This window comes from Mustelus asterias, chromosome 26 (genome assembly GCF_964213995.1).
Source record: "Mustelus asterias chromosome 26, sMusAst1.hap1.1, whole genome shotgun sequence".
In the NCBI taxonomy this organism is placed as follows: Eukaryota; Metazoa; Chordata; class Chondrichthyes; order Carcharhiniformes; family Triakidae; genus Mustelus; species Mustelus asterias.
This window is the reverse complement of record NC_135826.1, coordinates 5654019-5678280: the sequence shown is the minus strand read 5'-3', so window position 1 is coordinate 5678280 and position 24262 is coordinate 5654019. Positions and strand designations below refer to the sequence as shown.

Sequence of the window (24262 nt, the reverse complement as noted above, 5' to 3'; positions counted from 1 at the left end):
ATTGCTTCATTTCTTCATTGGCACAGTTCCTTCCTGAGCAATAGTCTCCAGATCCATATCTGTCATATTTTGCTCCTGTATTGCTCAATTTTTTTGTTTCACAGATAGAATGCCCCTGGCTTAATCATTAAGGTTGTCCAAGCTCCGAGGTTTGGGAAATCCTTGTCTGAAGGGTTTGCTCTTGCTTTCAGTTTCACATAAATCTGTCCTGCATATCCATTCTCAAATATTTAAAGAAAGGAATTGGGAATGTTTGTGAATAGGGTGGTTTTCCAGTGAGGCCACCGTGAACTGGGATCAATTGAGATTCCGAGCTGGATCCACTCGGCTGAAATTGGAGATCAATAATGTAAACCAAACCTGGGCTCTGCTCGACTCAGTCTGAGCTTGAAGTGCTTCATTTTCCAGGATCTCCAGTCAGGTTGTGATACATTGGAGCTTGGCCTGTCAACTGTTGCTCTTTATTTGTGTAATATAAGTGATGGCATACTCGGCGGCCTTTTGGCTAAGATCAAGTGTAGTATGGATTGGATGCTGCACTTGGTTGAGGTCATTGGGTTACATTGAGGCTTCATATGTTTCATATGAAGCAATTTTTAAAAGCGGCATCCCGGCCTTTTGGCTAAGATGCAAATGAGCTCAAGTCTTGGAGGAGGTGTTGCTTTGCTCCTCCAATCAACTTGGCTCATGTAGATCAGGCCCAGGACAGGGTGGTTTTGGTCTCCCGCCCTGTCTTGTCAGCCTGGATCTGAAATGTCTCGACTTGTTGAGACTCTGAATTGGATTTGATCTGATTGAATTGGAAAAGTATATAAAAAAAAAACAAGTGATGGCATACTCGGCTTTTTGGCTAAGATCAAGTGTATGGTCGGCACCCCATTGTCGGCCGCACTTGGTCGAGGTCATTGGGTTACGCTGAGGCTTCATATGTTTCATATGAAGCAATTTTTAAAAGCGGCAGCTCGGCCTTTAGGCTAAGATGCAAATGAGCTCAAGTCTTGGAGGAGGAACCTCCCCCTTCTCCAATCAGCTTGGCTCATGTAGATCAGGCCCAGGACAGGGTGGTTTGGTCGCTCGCCCTGTCTTGTCAGCCTGGATCTGAAATGTCTCAACTTGTTGAGACTCTGAATTGGATTTGATTTGATTGAATTGGAAAAGTATATTTAAAAAAAAATAAGTGATGGCATACTTGGGTTTGTGTAGGGCCATATCATGTCAAAAACAAACTGGATAGAATCTCAGGATAAGGGGATAATCGTTTAAGGATAAGATGAGAAACTACTTCACTCAAGAGTTGTGAAGCTTTGAAATCCTCCTACTCCCAAGGGGATTATGGATGCTCCGTTGACTAAATCTGAGGCCGCGATAGATGGATATGGGATGGGAGCAGGAAAGTGGTGTCAAGTCCAAGATCAGCCACAATATTGAATGTTGCTGTCGGCCCGACAGGTCATATGACCACCTGCTCCTATACTGGGCCACGATTTAGGTGATGGGGGTGGAGAGAGGGGGGAGTTTATTCTCAGTGCAGATTGGGACGGCCTGATCTCTCTGGAGCCGGTTCTGTCAGCTCTATCAGATCCTGCCCTGCCAGAGCAACGGCATAAATCTTGCCCCCAGATTCTCTCTGCATGACTGCTAAAGAATCCGGAATTAAAACCCGGCTGTGTGTCTGGAGAGATGCTCTCCGGGTTTCAAGCTGAACCTGACACTCTGACAAACTTTGGGAAAATTCCATCATCTTGTATGAAGGAGATGATGAATTTATTTTAGTTTAATAATTGTGAAGTGCAGTGACTTGATGCATGGTAAACGTGGCAGCCATTCTGTGCCACTGATTTTCACCTTCACAGTATAGAACACAAAATCCAGCACACAATTTAAAGAAAGTTCTCAATTTTCTGTGACTCAATTTTCTCAAGTTCCACTTTCTATTCTTTAATTGTAGCATTGTAATTTTAAATTGAAACTTTCATTACAAAAAGATGATGCAAAATATACTAACAATTGAGGAGGTCACCTTTGTAACTCATCAGTGGCATCTGCGACGGCTGAAGGGAAAGTCTTTTCCTATCCCATGTTATCCTGTTGTATCATTTCACTTATTCAGTGACTGTTTTGAACCAAAAGAGGTGTTTAATTGGTCGCTGTCTCTGTGTAAAGTGGTGTGGAGATGCCGGCTTTGGACTGGGGTGGACACACAGAAGTCTCTCAACACTTGGTTAAAATCCAACAGGTTTATTTGGAATCACGAGCTTTCGGAGCGCTGCTCCTTCATCAGGTGAGTGACTCACCTGATGGAGCAGTGCTCCAAAAACTCGTGATTCCAAGTAAACCAGTTGGACTTTAGCCTGGTGTTGTGGGACTTCTTTCTGTGTAAAGTGAAAGAGACGGAGGCTCGGATTTTGGGGTAAATATTCTGAATCTTGTCATTTTCTATTCCAATGTGCTCCCAATGTTTCTGCGTACGTTATTACAGAATGATATGTTTTTTGGGGAGGTGGGTAGGGTGTATCGGGATAAATTGAGACATTCCGGAGTCTAGATTGACAGAGGGCTATCTGCAGAATCTGACGTGGAGGATATTAAAATGAATAACCTGAAGTTTGGAACATTGTGACCTGAGCTCACGAAATTTCCATATCTGTTTCTCTAATCCATCCTTGTGTGAATCAGGAAAGAAGAGTCTGCATTTGTATCACACCTGTTATGACCTTGAGGTGCCCCTGCTTTTGGAATGTAGCCACCATTGCCTGCCATGTTTCCCTACATGTCAGTTTCCAAGCTCGTTGCCACAAATGGCCATGAAATAAATGAATTGGTGTTTTTTTTTGCATTGTTGGTTCAGGGATGAATGTTGGCCAAGACATCAGGAAAGACTCCCTATCGCTCTTTAAATAGCAGCATGGGATATCGCAAATCTATCTGACAGCTGGTCCTAAATTTAACAACTCACCTGGAAGATGGCACTTCTGCATGATTAGTATGTTGGCTTGATTATATGCTCTAGTTTCTATGTGGCCACTTATTTGAGCCCCCAAGAACTCCATGGGCTGAATTATCACCCTGTATGGGGGAAGAGTACAGAGGAGGGTTTGCATGAAAATATGTACTGGCAGTTGGCATGTCCATTTGTCAACTTTATCCCCCCTCCAATTAATTTTTCCCAGAATCAACAATGGAAAAGCTAGACCTTGACGCCTGCAAGCAATGGGTAGCTAAGTAAGTGACTACATAAAGCCAATGAAGCTGTTGACTAGAACTTTCCATCCTTGCTCCTTCATCTTCTCCTCCCTTAGTCCCTCTTGCCGTCCTCTCTTCGTATCTCCCCACCTCTCAACAGCATTGAACCAACTATACCAAATTGCTCCAGGGCACTTGCGGTCAATGGGAGTCTTAAGTAAAAACCTTCCACTATTGGAATCTTACCTGACACAAGTGGAATTTGGTTGTGATTGTCATAGCTTCAGAACATTGCTGCAAGAATTCCTCAAGAAAGTATTTTCAGCTGCTTCATCAATCTGCCCTTTTTAATAAGGTCAGAAGCGGAGTTGTTCACTGATTTTTTTTTTTATGTTTCACCTTCGCTCACAAATGCACACCAGAATAAATCATTTTTTACGGTTCATTGTGAATTGTTCTAAATCAGCAGAGGGAGGGGAAATGGTGACAGACGTAGAGGACCCCCTTCCTCACTTCAGTGAGACAATGACAGCCATCCCATGTCCTTTACTAAACATTTATTACTGTGGGAAACCGAAGCAATGGCCTGAATTTAACCACTTCTTTGGGATGCCAAAGTTGGGGTGAAAAGTGGATCCCAAATCCACAACTTGCTGGCATCGGGACCGACTGGGCATGCAGGTGGTCTTCTAATCGGCCACCTCTGGGTTTACCACCCAATTTAAGACAGGCTTGTCCATGATGCTGCCAACTGGGAAGCCTCAGTTGCACTCGGAGGAGAGGGTGCTGCTGAGATGGCAGAATGCCTTGAGTTAAGTAAATAAGTGAAAATTGAGAAGACTGGGGGGGGGGGTCAGAGGGAACCTCCTCAGATTGTTGGGGCCACAAGGGTGGCCTTCTGTAACCAAGGTGCTCTCTTTGGGCCTTGGAGCAGTTCCCTGGCCGGCAGTCGGTCTGTCGTAGAGCAGTCCTGATGCTCCCGCACGCCACCTCTGTCCCTATCACTCAGCGGTAAAATTCAATGTTCCAGTAATTCAGCACATAACGCACTTGCAGACTGTGATCTCCATTTGTAAATCAGTTTCATTTCCATTGTGCTGCCTGCCTTCTAGCCCAGAGCTTGAAAAATCTTTCAAGTTTACACTTCTCCCAATTTAACATCAAGTGGGTTTGTATTCAAATTTAATTACTTAGTCAGCTAAAGTTGCACAAGATTCCAATTGCATTTTTAGACAACACAAAAATGTAGATCTAATAATAATGGTTCCTCAAGCAGTGATTGCCTCAAGTTTAACCTTCTGATTAAGTTGTATTTTCTTGGCAATTTTGTCTTCTGCTCTTTGATCACTGATTTTAAATAATGCTGATGTTTTGTCGCTGTCTTTGACCCTCGGAGCTTATAAAAATAATAGATTGTGATTTGATGAGCTTGTGTAGTTGACATATTTTTTTTTAAAGCGTGTTTGTGTTGCTATATTTAATCAGTTGCTGGAGGAAATGCTGACTCACTTCCTGTTGAAGACACTCAGATCTGAAGCACTGATGGCTATCTGTTGACTGTCTGCATATTGCACCTACGACAGATGTGGTTATTCTGTCCATCACGGTTTACTGTGTTACAGCTTAACTAACATCTAATGGTCAATGCTAGATCGAGCCTGAAGCTTTCACCATCATTTTTTTCATGTTTCTGTCTGGGCAAGGTAACCTTGGTTGCTGTTCTTCCTCCTCGTATATTTTGACAACAGATTGCTGATTGTGCTGAGTTCTACTGTATAATGTGGATACGCAAAGGATCTCATCCACATTTCTCTTCCACCCCCTCCCACACCCCACACCTATGTCTGCGGCAGTGTCGAAGCGGTTAGCACTGCTGCCTCCCAGGTTCGATTCCAGCCTTGGGTGACTGTGCAAACCCCAAATAGACAGTTGCCCTGTGTCTGCATGGGTTTCCCCTCTCAGTCCAAAGATGCGCATGTTAGGTGGATTGGCCATGCTGAATTGCTCCTTTGTGTCCCATGATATATAGGTTAGGAAGATTAGCGGGGTAATGTGTGGGGATACGGGGATTGGGCCTGGGTGGGCTGCTCTGAGTCAGTGCAGACTTAATGGGCCAAATGGCCTCTTTCTGCACTGTCGGATTTCCCCTCTCATATGCCTGCATGTTGATTGGCTGAGGAGTTTGCTTCTCCACTCAACACTACCTCTCCCATATGTGTGAGGGAGAAGAGGTGTTGGTCCCAGAGTAATATTGAAGTACGTATGCAGCCTGACACTGCTTCAAGTACGCACCTGATGTAATACAACCCCAGTCAATGCAATTCTGTAAACATGAATAATTTTATGATGTAAACAATGTTAGACTTTTGAGTGATTTGTTGTTGACTGTCTTTTTAAACTAGCTCTGACAAAGGGTCACCTAGACGCGAATAAATCATTGGAGTCTTTAACAAGGGCAATGTAATAATTATGGGAGACTTTAATCTTCTAGACCGGGACTAGGGAGGTACGGTGGAACAGTGGTTAGTTAGTACTGTTGCCTCACAGCGCTAGGGACCCGGGTTCAATTCCCGGCTTGGGTCACTGACTGTGTGGAGTTTGCACGTTCTCCCTGTGTCTGCGTGAGTTTCCTCCTGGGTGCTCCAGTTTCCTCCCGCAGTCAATGACGTGCTGGTTCAGTGTTTTGACCCGAAAAATGCTGGAGTGTGGCGACGAGGGGAATTAGAGTAGCTTCATTGCAGTGTTAATGTAGTGTACTTGTGACGAATCAATAAACTTTGAATCAAATTGACAAGAATGGTCTAGAAGATGTGGAATGTTTTCATTAGTTTCTTGGAATCAGTGAGGGATGAAGATATCTTCAATCTTGTATCATGTAATGAAGCAGGGCGAAATAGTAATGCCATAGTGAAAAATCCACCAGGAAATAGTGGTCATTATGCCACTGAATTCCAGGTGAAATTTGAAACACAAGAATCTTAAACTGAAGAAAGCCAATTGCATAGTTTTAAAGGGAGAACTGCCCAAGATAAATTGGGTAAATAGACAAAGGTAGGGCTGCAAATGACCAGTGGAAAACATTTAAATGAGCAATTCGAAATGCACCATAAAAATACATTCCATGGGGGGGAAAAACTTAGCAAGAAAGACCCATCGAGGGGCTCACTTGGCAAGTTAGTGATAATATTATTTTATTAGTCACAACTAAGGCTTATATTAACACTGCAATTAAGTTACTGTGAAAATCCCCTAGTTGCCACACTACGGCGCCTGTTCAGGTCAATGCACCTAACCAGCACGCCTTTCAGACTGTGGGAGGAAACCCATGCAGACACGGGGAGAATGGCTGTGTGGAGTTTGCACAATGACCCAACCTGGGAATTGAACCCGGGTCCCTGGCACCGTGCGGCAGCGGTGCTTGCCACTGTTCTGCCTCCTGAAAAATAATAGATTAAAAGAAGAGGCTTACAATATCACAAAATTGGTTTCAAAAAGTTGATTAAAAAGGAAGGAAAAATAGAATGAGTAAACTAGCCAGAAATTTAAATGGATTCTGAGAATTTTTGTAAATGTTGGTCCATTAGGATCGGAGAAAACACAAATTATTCTGGGGAATGAGCAAATGACGGGGGCACAAATCAAATATTTTGTCTGTCTTCACAATAGACGTTGTGGTTTCATCCCAGAAATGGATGGTAAACTAGGGGCCAAGAAGAGCGGGGAAATGAATATCAACACAAAAGGTATTGGAGAACTTGAAGGGATTACAATGTGACAAATCGCTGAGGCCTAGTGGCCCACACCCTAGGATTCTAAAGGAGATGGCTGCAGAGATTGTGAATACACTGCCATTTTCCTGAGTTCTTTGGCTTTGGGAAGAGGCCCATGTTGGAAACTGAAAATCTTTCAAGAAGGAGGGAGAGAAAATGAAACTTGAGGCCCATTTCCCAACAACCGATGTTAGGTTAAATGCTGGAACTTAGAAAAGCATAGTACATTTCGACCAAGTCGATGTTTTTACTGAAGGGAAATGCTGTTTTTAAAAATAAATAAATTGGAGTTTCTTGTGGATGTAGCTGTGAAGATAGATGAAGGAGAACCAGTAGATGTAGTTTACCTGGATTTCCAAAAGGCTTTCAAGAAGATGCCACACAAAAGGTTAATAGACAAGATAATTGTGCATGGAGTTGGAGGGAATATATTAGTACGTGTTAATGTATTGCCTCCAATCTGGTTAACAGATGGGAAGCAGAGAGTGGGCAGAAATGGATATTTTTCAAGTTGGCAGGTAATGAATAGTGGAGTACCGCCAAAGTAAGTGCTGGGGCCTCAGCTATTTGCAATCTACGTTGATGACTTGGATGAAGAGACAGAGAGTGATGTATCTAGGTTTGCTGACGCAAAGCCAAGTGGAAAGGTAAGCTGTGGGGAGGACACAGAAGCTGCAAAGAGATCTAGACAGATTAAGTCAGTTGTCAACAAGATGGCAGATGGAGTATAATGTAGGAAAGTGTGAAATTATTCACTTTAGTCGGAAGGATAGAAAAGAGTATTTTGGAAGATGTGAAAAAATGTTGAAGTTACAGCAAAGATTCACTAAATTGGTCAGTGGGATGAGGGGATTTGTTCCATGATAATGGGCTGAGCAAAGTGGGTTTATAATTCTCTGGAGTTTGGAAGAATGAGGCAATCAAATGTACATGAATGTGCAATTAAGGCGGCACAGTGGTTAGCACTGCTGCCGCACGATTTGATTCCAGCCTTGGATGACGGTGCAGAATTTGCACATTCTCTCCACATCTGTGTGGGTTTCCTCCCACAGTCCAGAAATGTGCGGGTTAGCCATGGTAAATGCACGGGGTTTAAGCGAAAGGGCAGCTGTGTGGGCCTGGGTAAGATGTTCTTTCGGAGAATTGTTGCAGAGTGGATGGGTCAAATGGCCTTCGGTGCCGTAGGCGTTCTATGGTTCTATTGTGAAGGGGCTTGATCAGGTAGACACCGTTTCCATTGGTTATGGGAATCTAAAACACAAGGACCACAGTCTCCAGAAAAGAGGCCAATCATTTGGGACTGAGATGAGGAGAAATTAATTCACTCAAGGGGTTATAAATATTTTGAATTCTCTGCCATTGACGTTTGTGGATTCTCCATCATTGAATATATTTAAGGCAAGGATAGCCTTCGATGCTATTTGGCCTCAGGGAATCGAGGGATATGGGGAGTGGGCACGGAAGTGGAGTTGAAGCCCACTGACCACAATAAATGGCGGAAAAGGCCTGTGGGCTATCTGATCTACTCCTACACCTATTATTTTGTGTTTAATAACCAGGCTATTGAATTAAAGCATTTTGACATCCTGAGGACTCAATATTTTGTAGTTTAGCCCATACTGTACTCCGTCTGAGACCTTGCTGCTGACACTAGCAGTGGAATATTGATGTTTTGTGGAAGGGTCCATATTGTGGTATGCTGCAAATTTAGCAAAAAGAAATCAATTAACTTTAAGTAGAAATGCAATAAAAATATCTTCCAACTGACTATAATATCATAAGTTGCTGAGTGTGTCACTTTAAAAAGTCTTTAACCATGTCAAGACAGCTCTCCAGTACAGAAATTCCCAGAATCACAAGGTCTGGAGACTCTCAATTGAGCTGCCCACAAACATGTAGAGTATTCTGGTCCACAGCCTGAATAACAAGCCAGTGAAAGATCACACCCAGTGTTTGCTTTAACATTAATTAGATATTACAGCTTTAACTCCTCAATTTAGCAGCAGAATAGATGTTTGCCAGAAAATTAATGGTGAACTTGGGGTGAAGGCTGTTATTAGTGTGTTTATTTAAAAGAAAAGCACCCATTTGTGGTGTGGTTGAGATGTGCCGTGAATCGCAAATAGCCACCAATTGCTGGTCCATTGGGACCGTACCGTCATTAGCCTTGCAAGGAGGGAAGCTCGAGTCAAACTCTACATGGGGGTTAGAAATAGCTGGATTTACACCATAAATACAAATGAATCTCGATCCAGACGATTATAATTGCTATTTCACGTTGTAAGAATGGTCCTGATATGAAACCCTACCTTGGAAACCAAGAAAAGGAAAGTTGTGTGGAATCAGCAGGGAGAAAAACTAGAAAGAGTGCAGAAAAGATTTACTAGGATGCCACCAGGACTTGATGGATTGTGTTATAAGGAGAGGCTGGATAGACTGGGACTTTTTTCTCTGGAGCATAGGAGGTTTAGGGGTGATCTTATAGAGGTCTACAAAATAATGAGGGGCATAGATCAGCTAGATAGTCAATATCTTTTCCCAAAGGTAGGAGAGTCTAAAACTAGAGGGCATAGGTTTAAGGTGAGAGGGGAGAGATACATAAGGGTCCAGAGGGGCAGTTTTTTCACAGAGGGTGGTGAGTGTCTGGAACAAGCTGCCAGAGGCAGTAGTAGAGGCGGGTACAATTTTGCCTTTAGAAAGTTACATGTGTAAGATGGGTACAGAGGGAATTGGGGCTAGCTTCAGGGTTTTTTTTTAAAAAAGGGCGGCGTGGCCAAATTGAGCCAAAGGGCCTGTTTCCATGCTGGAAACCTCTGACTCTATAAAACTTTTCTAGAAGTTTTAAATTGTATTTTTTCTCTTTCGTTTCCTCTCTTGCTCCCACCCCACACCAGTTGTGCCAACACCATCTCATTGGCATCACACTGCAAGGTGACTTCATTGATATCCAAGTACTTCACGTAGTCGTCACTAATTGTTTAATTTTAGTGAACGCTGTTTCTCATTCTGTGCCCCAATACCACTGGCCATCCTTGGCAGTGAGCTATGGTTCACACTCCAGCAACAAATCAAGCAAAGTTTTACTCAGTTCACAAATCCAACAAATTGTTGCGTTGCTACAGCTCTTTGTCAGGATCTGGGTGAAGAGCTTTTGCTGTCAGTACTTGTAGTTCCTTGCGGTCGTGGACAGAGCAGGAGCCATACCAAGCTGTGATACAACCAGAAAGAATGCTTCCTATGGTGCATCTGTAAAAGTTGGTGAGAGCCGTAGCTGACATGCCAAATTTCCTTGGTCTTGAGAAAGTAGAGGCATTGGTGGGCTTTCTTTAACTATAGTGTCGGTGTGGGGGAACCAGGGCAGGTTGTTGGCGATCTGTACACCTAAAACCTTGAAGCTCTTGACTATTTCTACTTCATCCTCATTGATGTAGACAGGGGCATGTTCTTCACTACGCTACCTGAAGTCGATAACTATCTCCTTCGTTTTGTTGACATTGAGGGAGAGATTATTGTCGCTGCACCAGTTCACCAGAGTCTCTATCTCTTTCCTGTACTCCATCTCTTCTTTGTTTGAGATCTGACCCACTATGGTGGTGTCATCAGCAAATTTGAAAATCGAGTTGGAGGAAAATTTGGCCATACAGTCATAGGTATATAAGGAGTATAGAAGGGAGCTGAAGACAGTCTTGTGGGGCACCGGTGTTGAAGATGATTGTGGAGGAGGTGTTGTTGCCTATCCCGACAGATTGTGGTCTGTGGGTTAGGAAGTTCAGGATTCACAGAGGGAGGTAGTGTAGTGTCTTTACTAAACTGAATGTAACATGGCTGCCCCCCAGACATTCCCTCATGACTGTGGCATGCCAGGAAAGACGCTTGATGATTGCATTCCAAAACCCAAAAGGCACCAAGGATGAAATGGCCATGAATTTTGATAAGGGTAACAGCATTCACAAAATGCAAAGTATTTAATCCAATGGATGGAGAAGATGATGTGTTGCGGAGGGATGGTTATGAAACCAAAAACACCATCCCGCAGAGTGGGATCCTTGCGATGATGCCATAGCCAAAGTGATTCAGGGTGAATTTGGTGAACTATTTGTTTGGATGCCAAAGGTGGTTTTTTAAACTGTTGCAAACCTGCCTTGCTTTTTAATGGACTTGCCAAACCCCACACCATCAGCTGAAAATTTGTGTGCGAGTATGGAAATGCAATTTTTCATTCCTCATTTAAAATGGGGCACCCGGCCTCAGCAGGGGGCGAGTGTGCACATTGCACAGGCAGCATTGCTGACCTGGGGAAAGGCTAGAGGAACATGGTAAGGGATGAGATGTGACCTTTCGTACCCAGATGAAAAATCAGCCTTAAGTCGCTTGATACAGAATTTCACATTAGCACACTCGCCCCCTGTCCTGATATTTCATGAATTAGAATAAATGTTTTTAAATCTGAGGAATACAATGCAAGTGATTTTCTTTGGATAGGACACCAAGGTTCAGAAGAATAGGCGAGAAGGTGGAATAAATGAGCAAGCACTGGTTGGGTGGTATCATTTTGGTCTTTTACAAGCAGAAATTCTCCAGGGGGAAGAAAGCCACTGGGAAAGAATGAGGAAGTGGCAGATTTCAGGAGTGACGACTTGGGGAGAAGGTGGTATGAAGGATGGAACATTAAGAGCTTAAAGGCAAGAGAGGAAGGTTCAGAGAAGCAATGACCATAGATGATTTGATTAAAATAAATATGACAAAGGTCAGAGACGAGGGCGGGGTTGTCTCTCAGATGTCAAAGCCTCCATGTCTGCTGCCCAGCACTGCCTCAATGTTTGTAAAAAATCAGTCCGGTAACGACCCGGAAAGCACCCAATTTTTCAAATCTTCATTATTCAGTAATGATTAACTTTATGATTATGTGGTGAATTATGTTAATAAGTGGATCAGATTTGTTTATTACAGGCCTGTCATCAGCGGAATAGAACAGGTTCTCCACGTTTGTAATTCGGAATAATTTCTTGAGGTTTGATTGTGCATACATTGTCAATGCATTGATTTCCTTTTGATTCCTCCATAGGTTTGCCAGTAAGAGAATATCTACAGAGGAATCAGACGCTATCCCAGTTTCTCCTGAAAAATGCGTCACTTCCTACAGAGGTGGTCAACGACTTAATGGTATCAAAAATAAATCTCGAGCAGGTAATGGCTAAGATGGAGCTGTATGGAAAGTTCTTGCAGAGGAGTTGTATGGAGTTGAGTAGCTGCAGAGTATGATGGGATGCAATGAGAAGAGCACAGTCCATGGTGATGGTTCTGTTGACCATTGAGCTTGGCTGACCAGGCAGGCTCAATCCCCTGTCTCTCACTGCAATGATAGTGGTTTGGCTACAAAAAGAACAAAGCAACCAAGGTTTCCATTTGTGAAATCCTGACAAGTTAGATGTGCCTCCCTATTGTATTGCAAATTCAAAAACACCAGCACCCTTTGTCTAGTGAAAAAATAGTCCCTTGTACATGGTACCTGGTATCTACACAATTGTATCTAGGTATGTTTAACAACCCAGAAATTCTACTGGACTCCTGCCTTCTGCCGTTGGGTCTGGTAGGAGATTGGCAGAATTCCCAGAGAAATGGCCAAGGTTATACAGGAGATTGGATGAACCGTTGTGCAATTTCAGGATTCATGTTTTTGGGTGGAAACTTGGGGAAGGGGAGAAAAGGAATTGAGATGCAAAAAGTAATAATGAGATGTGTCTGCATCTCTTGTGTTTCCCTGCAACATGGTCATTTTCTTCTGCATAGTTGGTATTTTTTTTTGTTTCGGTCTGTTTCTTCATCCGTGTTATTCCCGAACATTTTTATTAAGGGCCACTATCTCGACCAGCCTCTTACTTGAGGACCACTTTTGGGAACCATGCAACAAGCACTGCTGGGTTCTGGCTCTGCCCCCAATATCTCCTCCTGATCAAATTGGACATTTTGTGGGTCTTCAATCGCTTCTATTTTTAGTGTGTCAGCAAATCATCTTTGTTCCAAGAACGAATGCAGAGCTTGTCAGCCACAGTTCAAAATCTGAGTCAACTATTCACAGAAAGTTGTCCCCTCTGCTGGGTGATCACTTGGCAATCACTTGTTGACACACTGTCAGCATTGGTGGCACCAAAATTGAGAATTGGCCAGAAACTTAACTGGGCCAGCCATATAGATACTGTGGCTACAGGAGCAGGTCAGAGGCTGGGCATGGGTAACTCACCCCCTGACTCCCCAAAGTCTGTCCACCATCTACAAGGCAGGTGTGTGATGGAATATTCTCCATTTGTCTGAGTGAGGGCGGCTCCAAGAACACTCCAGAAATTCTACTTTCAGTCACTCCACCTCTGACACACACTGGCAGCAGCATGTACCATCTACACGATGCACAACAGCAGCTGGCCAAGGCCCCCTCAACAGCACCTTCCCAACCCCTGACCATGTAAGGCATGTGCAGCAGGTGCATGGGAACACCACCACCTACAATTTATCCTCCCAGGTCACTCAATATCCTGACTTGAAACAATATCAGCGTTCTTTCACTGCCACTTGTTCAAAAACCTGGAACACCACCAGCCTGTCGCGCTATTGGAAATGCACAGTAAATGTTGCTTGTGTCAATGCTCATATCCCATGAACAAAATAAAAGCAACTTACAGCTTTGACCAAGATTACGTGTAGCCAGAAAGTTATTTTGTGTTGAAAAGCTTGCTTCCATCAGATTTCTATATACTTGGATTGGTCTTTAGTTTACCTGGGTTTGGATTTTTGCAGATATCCCTTGCTGGTCCAAGGGCAAGTTATAAAGAGATTGTTTGCAACATATCCCATCTCTCCAGCTTCTTGATTACAAAGAACAAGAGGGTACTCAACCGTTTACACAAGAGTCTGTGTGCCTTACCGGAGGAGACACTGCAGAAAGCAACAGCTATTTTCTTTTCAGAGATCAACTTACCCAAACTCTTGGCGGTTAGTTTGTTTCCTTTTATTTAATAATCTGAAGTCTGTGATTTGTGTTCTGGCCTTTGCGTAGCATGATAACTGTGCATCGTAGTCTCTGTTGCAAAGATCCACCTTGGCAGTAGTTTAAAACTTGGTGTTACATGGCTTCTGCTCTTATTCCTGAGCATCCCGTGAGCAACAAGACAGGAGGCCTGAGAATGTGCAGGATTAATTCATATCTGCATCCTGTTAGCTCACTGTTTTGAACCTTGCTGAATATGAAGCTTGGCACCATCAACTATGCTGTCTTACTGTACCACTCCACAGAATGAACCATGATTTACAAACATATGGAATAGGCGCAGAGTTGGGCCACTTGGTCCCTTGAGCCAGCTTCACCATTCATCAAGATCATGGTTAATCCGTTTGTTTCTAATTCTACATTTTCATCCACCCCGATCTTCCTTGCCTAGCAAAAATCGATCTAGTTCCGATTTAAATGACCTTGCCTCTGCTGCCATGGGCGGCACGGTAGCACAGTGGTTAGCACTGCTGCTTCACAGCTCCAGGGACCCGGGTTCGATTCCCGGCTTGGGTCACTGTCTGTGTGGAGTTTGCACATTCTCCTCGTGTCTGCGTGGGTTTCCTCCGGGTGCTCTGGTTTCCTCCCACAGTCCAAAGATGTGCGGGTTAGGTTGATTGGCCATGCTTTAAAAAAAAAAAAATTGCCCTTTAGTGTCCTGAGATGCGTAGGTTAGAGGGATTAGTGGGTAAATATGTAGGGATATGGGGGTAGGGCCTGGGTGGGATTGTGGTCGGTGCAGACTCGATGGGCCGAATGGCCTCTTTCTGTACTGTAGGGTTTCTATGATTCTGAGGCGGTGTTCCAAAGTTGGTTAACCCTCTGAGGAGCAAAGAAATTCTCCTCATCCCTGTCCTGAAAAGAATGGCCCCTAATTTTAAAAACCATGGCTCCTAGTCCTGGACTCACCCCAAAGAGGAAACATCCTTTCCACGTGCACTTTGTCAAGATCGTTCAGGCTCTTGTGCGCCTCAATTAGGTCACCCCTCACTCTTCTAAATTTGGTAAAGGATTATGTCTCTACTTTTTATAACTCTCTTAGCACTACGTTGGATGCCAGCCTAAGTTGACCCTGGAATGCAGTTTGATCCTTCTGACTCTTACACGAGCAGTTTTTTTGATGCTCAATTCAAAGCAGCAGCTTTATATATAATAGAAAGTGCTTTGTTGTCCATTTATGGATATTTGACTGACCCAGAAGTAGCTATGGAATTTAAATCAATGTAGTCTCTCCTTATGCTATAAGAAGCCTCTATTTTGTGACATTTGTCGGTTAGTAAGTAAATGTATTCTTGCTAAGGGTGTTCTAAATATGTACATGTCAAATCTGTAGTGCTAGATTTGTTTTTGCATTTCATCTGTTTTTGCATGGTGATGGACAAATCCAATCTATTGCCATTTTGTTAGTGTACACCTACCTGTTTCTGATCCATTTGTTTTCCCTGCAGGAGAGGGTTACATTTACTGCTGCAAACACACTGAATGCAACTAATGCCCTGAACAATTTTCTACACAAAATGGGATCTCTTGTGCAGCAGGTAAATCTCTACACAACTACTTGACGATGTTTCATGGGCTGTAAAAGATGGCATGAAATTCGTGAATAAATGTATCTAAATCTCTTGTTCTTTTTTTGCGTGCATTTTTTTTTAAAAAAAAGCTTTATTAGCGTCACAAGTAGGCTTACGTTAACACTGCAATGAAGTTACTGTGAAAATCCCCTAGTGGCCACACTCTGGCACCTGTTTGGGTACACTGAGGGAGAATTCGGCATGGCCAATCCACCTAACCGGCGTGTGTGTGTGTGCATTTACATTTTCCTGCTTTCCAGGTGTGCAAGTAGTTGTTTTACACCAAAACTAAATTGAAAGTGCACAGTTCTAGGACAAGACCAGTATTGCAGTGTAATCGAAAGAGATGTTTCTTTCTCCATCAGCCAAAGTGACCATAAACCTTTTCCCAACCACTGCCCATTGTCTTTTCCTTTTGTTTACTTCTTTGACAAAGTTTGGATCATTTTAATGGGATTGTATACGTTGTAACTGAATCTTAGCCTGAGTGCAGGTGAGGACATTATCAGAGTTGGTTCTAATGCCTTTCATTTAACACCCTCTCTCTGGACTTGGACACCAAAGGAGTGGTCATGTGGGTGAGGTGTTCACAACTGTTGAATTATATTTGAATGAGACCGTCAAGAAAGAAAAGGAACGGGAGAACATTGGCAAAATAAAGTTCTTTTTAAAAGAAGAAAGATTTGAGATTGGAGCTTAGCCATCCAGTTTTGTTTTTGTTTAGTCATGTTATTCAGACTTTGCCTTGATTGTTTTAAAAGACTTGATATTGACCTTTTTTGGTATTATTGCTGTAAGTGTACAGTACTAGTCACAGCAGGAATTGTATGCTGGCTTATTGATTGTAGTCTTATTCAATAGAATATTTTGTGACTGTGGTTTTTCTGCTTTGCAAATTTATTTGCTTCCTTCTCTTAACTTCCCATGAGGTGCTGGGGCATAGGCTCCAGATAAAACTGATGCCAAGAATCGGTGAAAAGATTTTAATGACACTCTTAAGAAAAGCTTCTTTGATTTGGAGTTGCTTGCATGCAGGCATTGTGTTGTGTTCAATCCGCTTTGAACACATTCACCACTTGGCCAGAAGATTGGAAAGAATTTAGCTGCTACTCGAAATTCCTCTGAGCACGATAACGCTACAGTATAAAACCTTTGAACCAGAGTGGGATCTGTTTTCCTCGGATTGTTAGTTTGCAAAGGGTTGGGCCTGCTTCTGACTGATGTTTATCTGCAGCTATTTGAGTTGGTTTGGTCTAACTCTTATGTCACTTTGTGGACTGCCAGTCATCACTTGTCACTGGCCCTAATGCAGATATTAAATCAATTGAACTCGATAACTAGATTTGCCATTTAAGATGTGTAAAATGACTGCATTGTAATGCAGTGATTCAGAAACATTAAACGCACAAGCATGTTCAAGGAGTAGAAATATGTCAAAGGGTTCAAATTACAAGCCAACAATGTTGCCAGGAGTTTGAACTGTTTTATATTCTGCATTTTGGATTTCCAACTCTGGTTGGACCTATTCCTGGAGGTTTCATCACTCTAGTAAATGCCCCAATATTTAAACTGCCTGTTACTCTATCTCTAATGTATTTTTAGAACAAAGTATTTAAAAACATATATTCCTCTGATTTTTCTCAGGGTTAATCACACCAATATTCAGGAAATAAAACATGGAGGGTTGGCAGCTGTACTTTGTAAGAGGTACATTCTATGGGCTAACAATGATGCCACTTGCAATAACCTGCTTATTGGAACTCTCAACATCCCACACAACACAACTCTCTTCCAAATGTTGGATCGTTATACTGACCTGATGAAAGCAATTATACTTTATGTGCAAATAAATAGCAATGTGAATCGGGAGAGTAGATACTAAAAATACACTGCAACATGAATGCCTTGCGAATCCCTGTGAAGCATTAACTACCGTTCCCATTGAAATGCCCGTCAAATTGGATGAACAAAGATTTTGAAAGTACTTTGCTTCAATTTTCAAAAACCACCTTCATTTTAAGGAATTTGTGAATTCTTCACACCTGCAGCTTTTGGAATAATTTCTGGGCACTTTTTTTGGTTTTTGCGTTTTATTGTCCAAACCGACGCTTCTGATTGCTGATCCCAGATCAAATTAAGAATCATAGAATCCTACAGTGCAGGAGGAGGCCATTGGGCCCATTGAGTCTGCACCGACCACAATCCCACCCAGGCCCCACCCCATAACCCCAGGCATTTGCCCGAGCTTTGCCCTATAAGGGGCAATTTTTAGCATAGCCAATCAACCTAACCAGCACATCTTTGGACTGTGGGAGGAAACTGGAGCGCCCGGAAGAAACCCACACAGACACTGGGAGAATGTGCAAACTCCACATAGGCAGCGACCCGAGGCTGGAATTGAACCCGGGTCCCTGATGCTGTGAGGCAGCAGTGCTAACCACTGTGCCACCACGCCACCCCCATTGCAACTTGCTGGTTAACCTGGGAGATTGCCTCCTGAGAATAGTAAACAATATTCCTGTGAAAATCTGATTGGAGATGTTCAGCGGATGTGAAATTTTACAGCAGCAGAGTGGAGAGCCCTTAGCCCCTGCGGTCAGAAATTTGCATGTGTCTCCAGTGAGAGAAAAATAATCCGGATATATCTCGATTCATTAGTTAATCAGTTCAGTGCCTCCACCATTGAACAAGCCAGTTCTTTTTAATTGGTGGCGCCTACCAATTAAATCACAAAGTCGCTGCTATTTAGCTCTGACACAGAGACAAAGAAATCAGACTGTCACCAGTTTTCCTTCACAATTTACATTTACCTAGCCCATTAACTAAACACCAAGTACCTAAAATACATTATTACATAACCAGCAACTATATGCTCAGTAATCAACCAGCCTTGAAGTGTAAATCTTATAGCCACAAAACTGGACAGGGCACAAAAGCAAGCACTGGGATCGTGATGCATGATTAACCCATAGCGATTGTTTCTGATGCAGCAATGCTATGCTGCCTGCTCATTTAAATAATTGCAACGTGCAGAAACCGATAACCGGGGTAGTGAGTGGCAGCATAACGGAGCAGGGTGTGGAGTATTGTAGAGGCTAACTTGCACTACTCCAATCCCGCCTCTTCAAGGGCAGTGTGTTGTGGCTGTAACAGGTGCTGGAAGGTACCCCGCCCTTGATTGGGGGCGGCACAGTAGCACAGTGGTTAGCACTGCTGCTTCACAGCTCCACAGACCTGGGTTCGATTCCCGGCTCGGGTCACTGTCTGTGTGGAGTTTGCACATTCTCCTCGTGTCTGCGTGGGTTTCCTCCGGGTGCTCCGGTTTCCTCCCACAGTCCAAAGATGTGCGGGTTAGGTTGATTGGCCATGCTAAAATTGCCCCTTAGTATCCCGGGATGCATAAGTTAGAGGGATTAGTGGGTAAATATGTAGGGATACGTGGATAGGGCCTGGGTGGGATTGTGGTTGGTGCAGACTCGATGGGCCGAATGGCCTCTTTCTGCACTGTAGGGTTCTATGCTTCTATGATTCTGATCTGGAAAAGATAAAAATGGGACAGAGGGATTTTCCAGCACTGCATGGAGGCCTTTGTGCAGGAGGTGGAAATGTCATCTACCCACGAAATACTTCCATACCAATCCTTTGAAGACAGCTATAGAAATCCAAGGAATCCAGCCCGGCAGATCTGGATTCGGTGTTGCAAAAGGTTCAATGACCTGGCACGAATGGTCAAAATCAGAAATTGTACCTTCAACGGCACCACACCCCGTCACTCATCTAAAAATATTCTCCAACAATCCTGATTAATTCCTAACATTCGTAACTTCACCTGACCCTCTGGCCCATCGCGTTGCTGCAAGCCTCCTAAATGACTCTTGCGACTTTTTCACACACAGCCAGCTGTTGAATAATGTCTCAACCTCCAAAAGCGTTGTACCACACTCACTGACACCCTTCACACGTTCTCTTGCAAGGCAAGGTGTCACATAACTGGAGGCAGCAACACTTAACCTTCCCAGGAACAGGCACTGCTGTGTGTTTTTTTTTTCCTCTGTGGAGTGGCCAGGACCAAGACCGTGGCTAGCACTGGGGCTGAAACCATTGACGATGATGATGATCTGCTCATTCCTAATGCTCCTTCTCTTATCCCAATTCCCCCTTATCACATCATCTGTTCTGACGCATAAACTGCGGGCGGTATAAACCTGCAGTGCCTGTTTTCCTCCCTCCCTTTATCACAGCCCAATCCTTGCGCATTTCTCCTTTCAGAGATGGAACCTGGGGCAGAAGCTAATTCTGTTCCTGAGAGCAGGAGATATGAGGTGAGCAGAGGATTTTGATTGTGCAAGAGGCAAAATATTCCCGATTAGCAAGACATAGCAGGCCTGGGTGGGCGAGGTTTACGGAAAGGAATTCTCTGTTGGCCTCGGGCGGGATTTTACGAACCTTACCCAAGCGAGGTCGTCAAATCCCGATCGCTGGTAACAAGTATGAAGTTTGCAGCGGATTGGAGGTTGATCAGGATTCCCGATGGCAAGCTGCGGGAACCTATTTGTAATGTTCTGCATTCTCATTAAACACATACTCACCAGGTCAAATTACACCTTCTGCAGCAAATGAGAAACACGTACTTTCAGATTCAGGACTGGTTCAAGGTGGGGTACAGCGGGTGAGGTAGTTTTCAAGGTGGAATTTAAGTGAGGTGGAGGGGCTCTTTTCTTTTGGTATGAGGCACTTTGTTGGACAAGGAAAAGTTGGGCTGGTGGGTTTGAGGTTGGGTGACCAGGCAGCTCGGGACAGGGCAGGTCATGCAGGCCTCTAGTGGAGCTGTGGAGGACCGAGGGAGGGAGCTGGTGACCTGAGGAAGGTCAATCTGCTCTGATGGCAGAAGGCTGGTCAGGGTTGTTGGAGGGTCGAGAGTGCTGGGGGTGTGGGGGCAGCTTGATGTTGATGGAGGGCAACTTTAGTGTCACCAAAAGTAGAATGAGGGTGATGGAGAGAAGGTGAAAGATGACAGAGGGAGGGTGCAGGGTTATGGTTTGCAGTTCCAGTGTCAGAGTGGGAATGTCCAGTGATTATAGCTGTAACAATAAGGGATGAACCGAGGTCGACAAGGGAGTTGGCCATTGTGGGTGGGTGGACTCAATGGGCTGCCCAAGGCCCACGGTCCTCGAGACAGGACAGAAGCCCAGATTGTACTGACCAGATCCTTCTATCCACAGTTCACTTTAAGCAGTCAGGATGGGTCCTGTCTCCCCATAGCTTTATGATGCAATGGTGGAGGAGAGGAACTGGCAGAGAATGGGTCAGGTACAGCAAAGCGTCAGGCAGCTCAGGATACTGAGGGCCCACCTGAGGTCAAGCAGTGGCATGTAACTAAAAATATCGCACGTGATTTAGTGTTTAAGATGGTTGAGGATGTCACAGCAGTCTGCCGCTGGAACTATGTCAGCTCCTGCAGAAAGACCCACAGCCCCTTAGAATAAGAGTTGATCCTATCCCAGTAGCCTTAAAAGTCACCACGGCTTCTGATTTCTGTGCCACTGGGTCGTTCCATGTTCCAGGGCTTCATTGGGACCTTTATAGAATAGAATCCCTACCATGCAGAAAGAGGCCATTTGGCCCATCAGGCCTACACCAACTTTCCGAAAGAGCTTCCCGCCCAGGCCCTGCCCTCCCCCCTGCCCTAAACCCATAACCACCCACATTTACCATGGCTAATTCACCTGACCTGACCACATCTTTGGGAGGAAATCGGGACATCCGGAGGAAATCCATGCAGACACAGGGAGAATGTGCAGAGTTTGCACAGTCACCCAAGGCTGGAATTGAACCCGGGTCCCTGGCGCTGTGAGACAGTAGTGCTAACCACTGTTCCACTGTGCTGCCTGCTGTGGCATTTGCCAGTGAGCCACACTGATGCACAAGGGAGTTCCCCAATGTCATGTTAAAATGATTTTGAGATTCATCACAGACCCAGATAGCCAGGCAGCCAGAGCTGTTGGATTGAGCTCCATGACTGGATTTCCAAGTAAATGTGGCACTGAATGCATTTTAACAGTGTGGCTAAGTGAACACTGTGATGGTCAGTAACAGAGCGAAGGTATGTGTGGCACCAGTGAATCCATGAATGTTTCTATGATAGGGTAGGTTGTACATAGGCTGTTCATGGAGTATAAACGGATAGTTGTTTATGATCAGGAAGAGTTTAAAGTTTATTTATCATTGTCCCAAGTAAGCTTACATTAACACTGCAATGAAGTTACTGTGAAAATCCCCAAGTTGCCACACTCCGGTGCCTGTTCAAGTACACTGAGGGAGAAGTTAGCATAGCCAATGGACTTAACCTGCACATCTTTCGGACTGTGGGAGGAAACCCACACACACGGAGAGAACATGTAGAGACCACGCAGACAGAGACCCAAGCCGGGAATCGAACCTGGGACTCTGGCGCTGAGAGGCAGCAGTGCTAACCACGGTGGCACCGTGCCAAGCGTGTTTGAAGGGCCGATTTTGGTCTTCTCTTGCTCCGTGTTGCATTGCGACCTTGCTTGTTTTAGACTATTTGAAACTTCCCCTGACTATTGAGGTGAGGCAGTAATGGGTAATCCATTGCCAAGGCAACAGGGGAATGGAAGGAGGAGGAGGAGCCATTGAACAGCAAGTTCTTGGAACTTGGCTTTGATTAACTTTTTAAACAGCGGCAAAAGATGATGCTGAAAGAAAATTAACTTGAGCAACATGTGATTGAAAGAATAGGAAATGTTTTCTAATTCCTAAACTAGTTTCAGTGCTGAATGGAGTGGAAGCTGCAGATGTCAGTTGTGAATGAAAGCCTTGTTTCGTTGTATTTTGTTCACATAAATTATTCTAAACATCAGCAGAAAATCACAAAGTACAAATTTGAGGATGCATTAAATCTCTCTCTAGTCGGTTTGCAGCTTGAGGAGCCACTGCTCAATTTGGTCATGAGGGCAGGCAAGGAGAATATTGAAGCTCTGGGGGCGTCACGGTGGCCCAGTGGTCAGCAGTGCTGCCTCACAGCGCCAGGGATCCGGGTTCAATTCCCGGCCTGGGTCACTGTCAGTGCAGAGTCTGCACATTCTCCCCGTCTGCTTGGATTTCCTCTGGGTGCTCCGGTTTCCTCCCACAGTCTGAAAGACGTGTGGGTTAGGTGAATTGGCCATGCTAAATTGCCCTTTTGTATACAAAGATGTCCAGGTTAAGGGAATTCATGGGATAATTTGCGAGGTTACAGGGATAGGGTGGGGTGGGCCTGGGTAAGAGACTGTGTTGGATAGTAGGAGTGGACTTGATGGGCCGAATGGTCTCCTTCTGCACTGCAGGGATTCTGTGATATGGGAGGCCTGAGTCATGAGGAAGAATTAAAGAAATGTTTACTACTCGCTGGTGACAGAAGGTGATTGAACACGGGCTTCATTTGAGACCTTGAAGGAAGTAAAAGGTGGAACGGTGGCAAAATGGTTAGCACTGCTGCCTCTCGGCGCCAGGGACCCGGGTTCAAATCCCGGCTTGGGTCACTATCTGTGTGGAGTCTGCACGTTCTCCATGTGTCTGCATGGGTTTCCTCCCACAGTCCAAAAGACGTGCTGGTTAGGTGGATTGGCCATGCTAAATTCTCCCTCCGTGTACCTGAACAGGCGCCGGAGTGTGGCGACTAGGGGATTTTCACAGTAGCTTCATTGCAGTGTTAATGCAAGCCTATTTGTGATACTAATAAATAAACTTAAATACAAGACTGGAAACATTCAAGCTGCTTAAGCACTCAATTCATGTGTTAACCATTGTTATTTGGCTTCACTCATTTTTGTTTTGTGGTGTCTTGCAATTGTACTTTGGCTCTTGATCTGTGGTCTTCACATCTGTTAATGTTTTACGTATTTTTCTTCTGTTTTCTGCTGATTTTGTCACAAGATTTCCAACATGACCAGTTTCTCGGAGTTCCGGGATGCAGTTCGGTGGTTAACTAGTTCAAACACCACTGGGTCACCCAAGATGATATCACAGATGATATCCAAAATAGTCTGTGGGCATCCAGATGGGGGCGGCCTGCAGATACCTTTCCTGAACTGGTACGAAGATGATGACTACAAGACCTTCTTTAGCAGGAATAACACGGATGAGAAAACTATCACTTTTGGCAATTTAACATGTGAGTACTGTAACTCTGCCATTAATCTCGAAAGCAAAATAAATCTAAGACGTGAATTTAAACAGGGTCAGCCCAGTTCCTAATGGGTTCATGGCTGCAGTTCAAAGCTGCCCCTAATTTAGTATAAGACCACGAGAAATAGGAACAGGAGTAGGCCATTCAGTTCCTTGAGCCTTCTCCGCCATTCAATAGGATCATGGCTGATCCAACAATCCTTGCATCCACTTTCCTGTAACCCTTGATTTCCACTACTGATCAAACATCTATCTCAACCTTAAATATACACAATAACTCTGTCCCCACAGCTCTCTCTGGCAAGGAGTTCCAAACACACTCAACGCTCTGAGAGAAGAAATTCCTCCTCATCTCAGTCTTAAATTGGTGCCCCTTTTATTCTGAGACTATACCCACTGGTCCTAGACTCCCCATCCTCTCAACATTTACCATGTCAAGCCTCTTAAGAATCCTATGTTTCAATGAGATCACCTCTCATTCTTCTAAATTCCAATGAGTACAGTCCCAA

The 24262-nt window shown here is 44.2% G+C and overlaps 2 protein-coding genes across 2 annotated transcripts in view; both read left to right on the top strand.

Moving 5' to 3' along the window:
* LOC144479438 (phospholipid-transporting ATPase ABCA1-like) overlaps positions 1–24262 on the top strand; it is a 174324-nt gene that overhangs the window by 36688 nt on the left and 113374 nt on the right. The window contains exons 6-9 of the mRNA XM_078198097.1: positions 12019–12140; positions 13746–13940; positions 15444–15533; positions 23502–23739. Coding sequence (XP_078054223.1) covers positions 12019–12140; positions 13746–13940; positions 15444–15533; positions 23502–23739 — 645 coding nt within the window. The remainder of the gene's footprint in view (positions 1–12018; positions 12141–13745; positions 13941–15443; positions 15534–23501; positions 23740–24262) is intronic.
* The window catches only part of LOC144479440 (tight junction protein ZO-3-like), a 335349-nt gene that overhangs the window by 307725 nt on the left and 3362 nt on the right, over positions 1–24262 (top strand). The window lies entirely within an intron of this gene.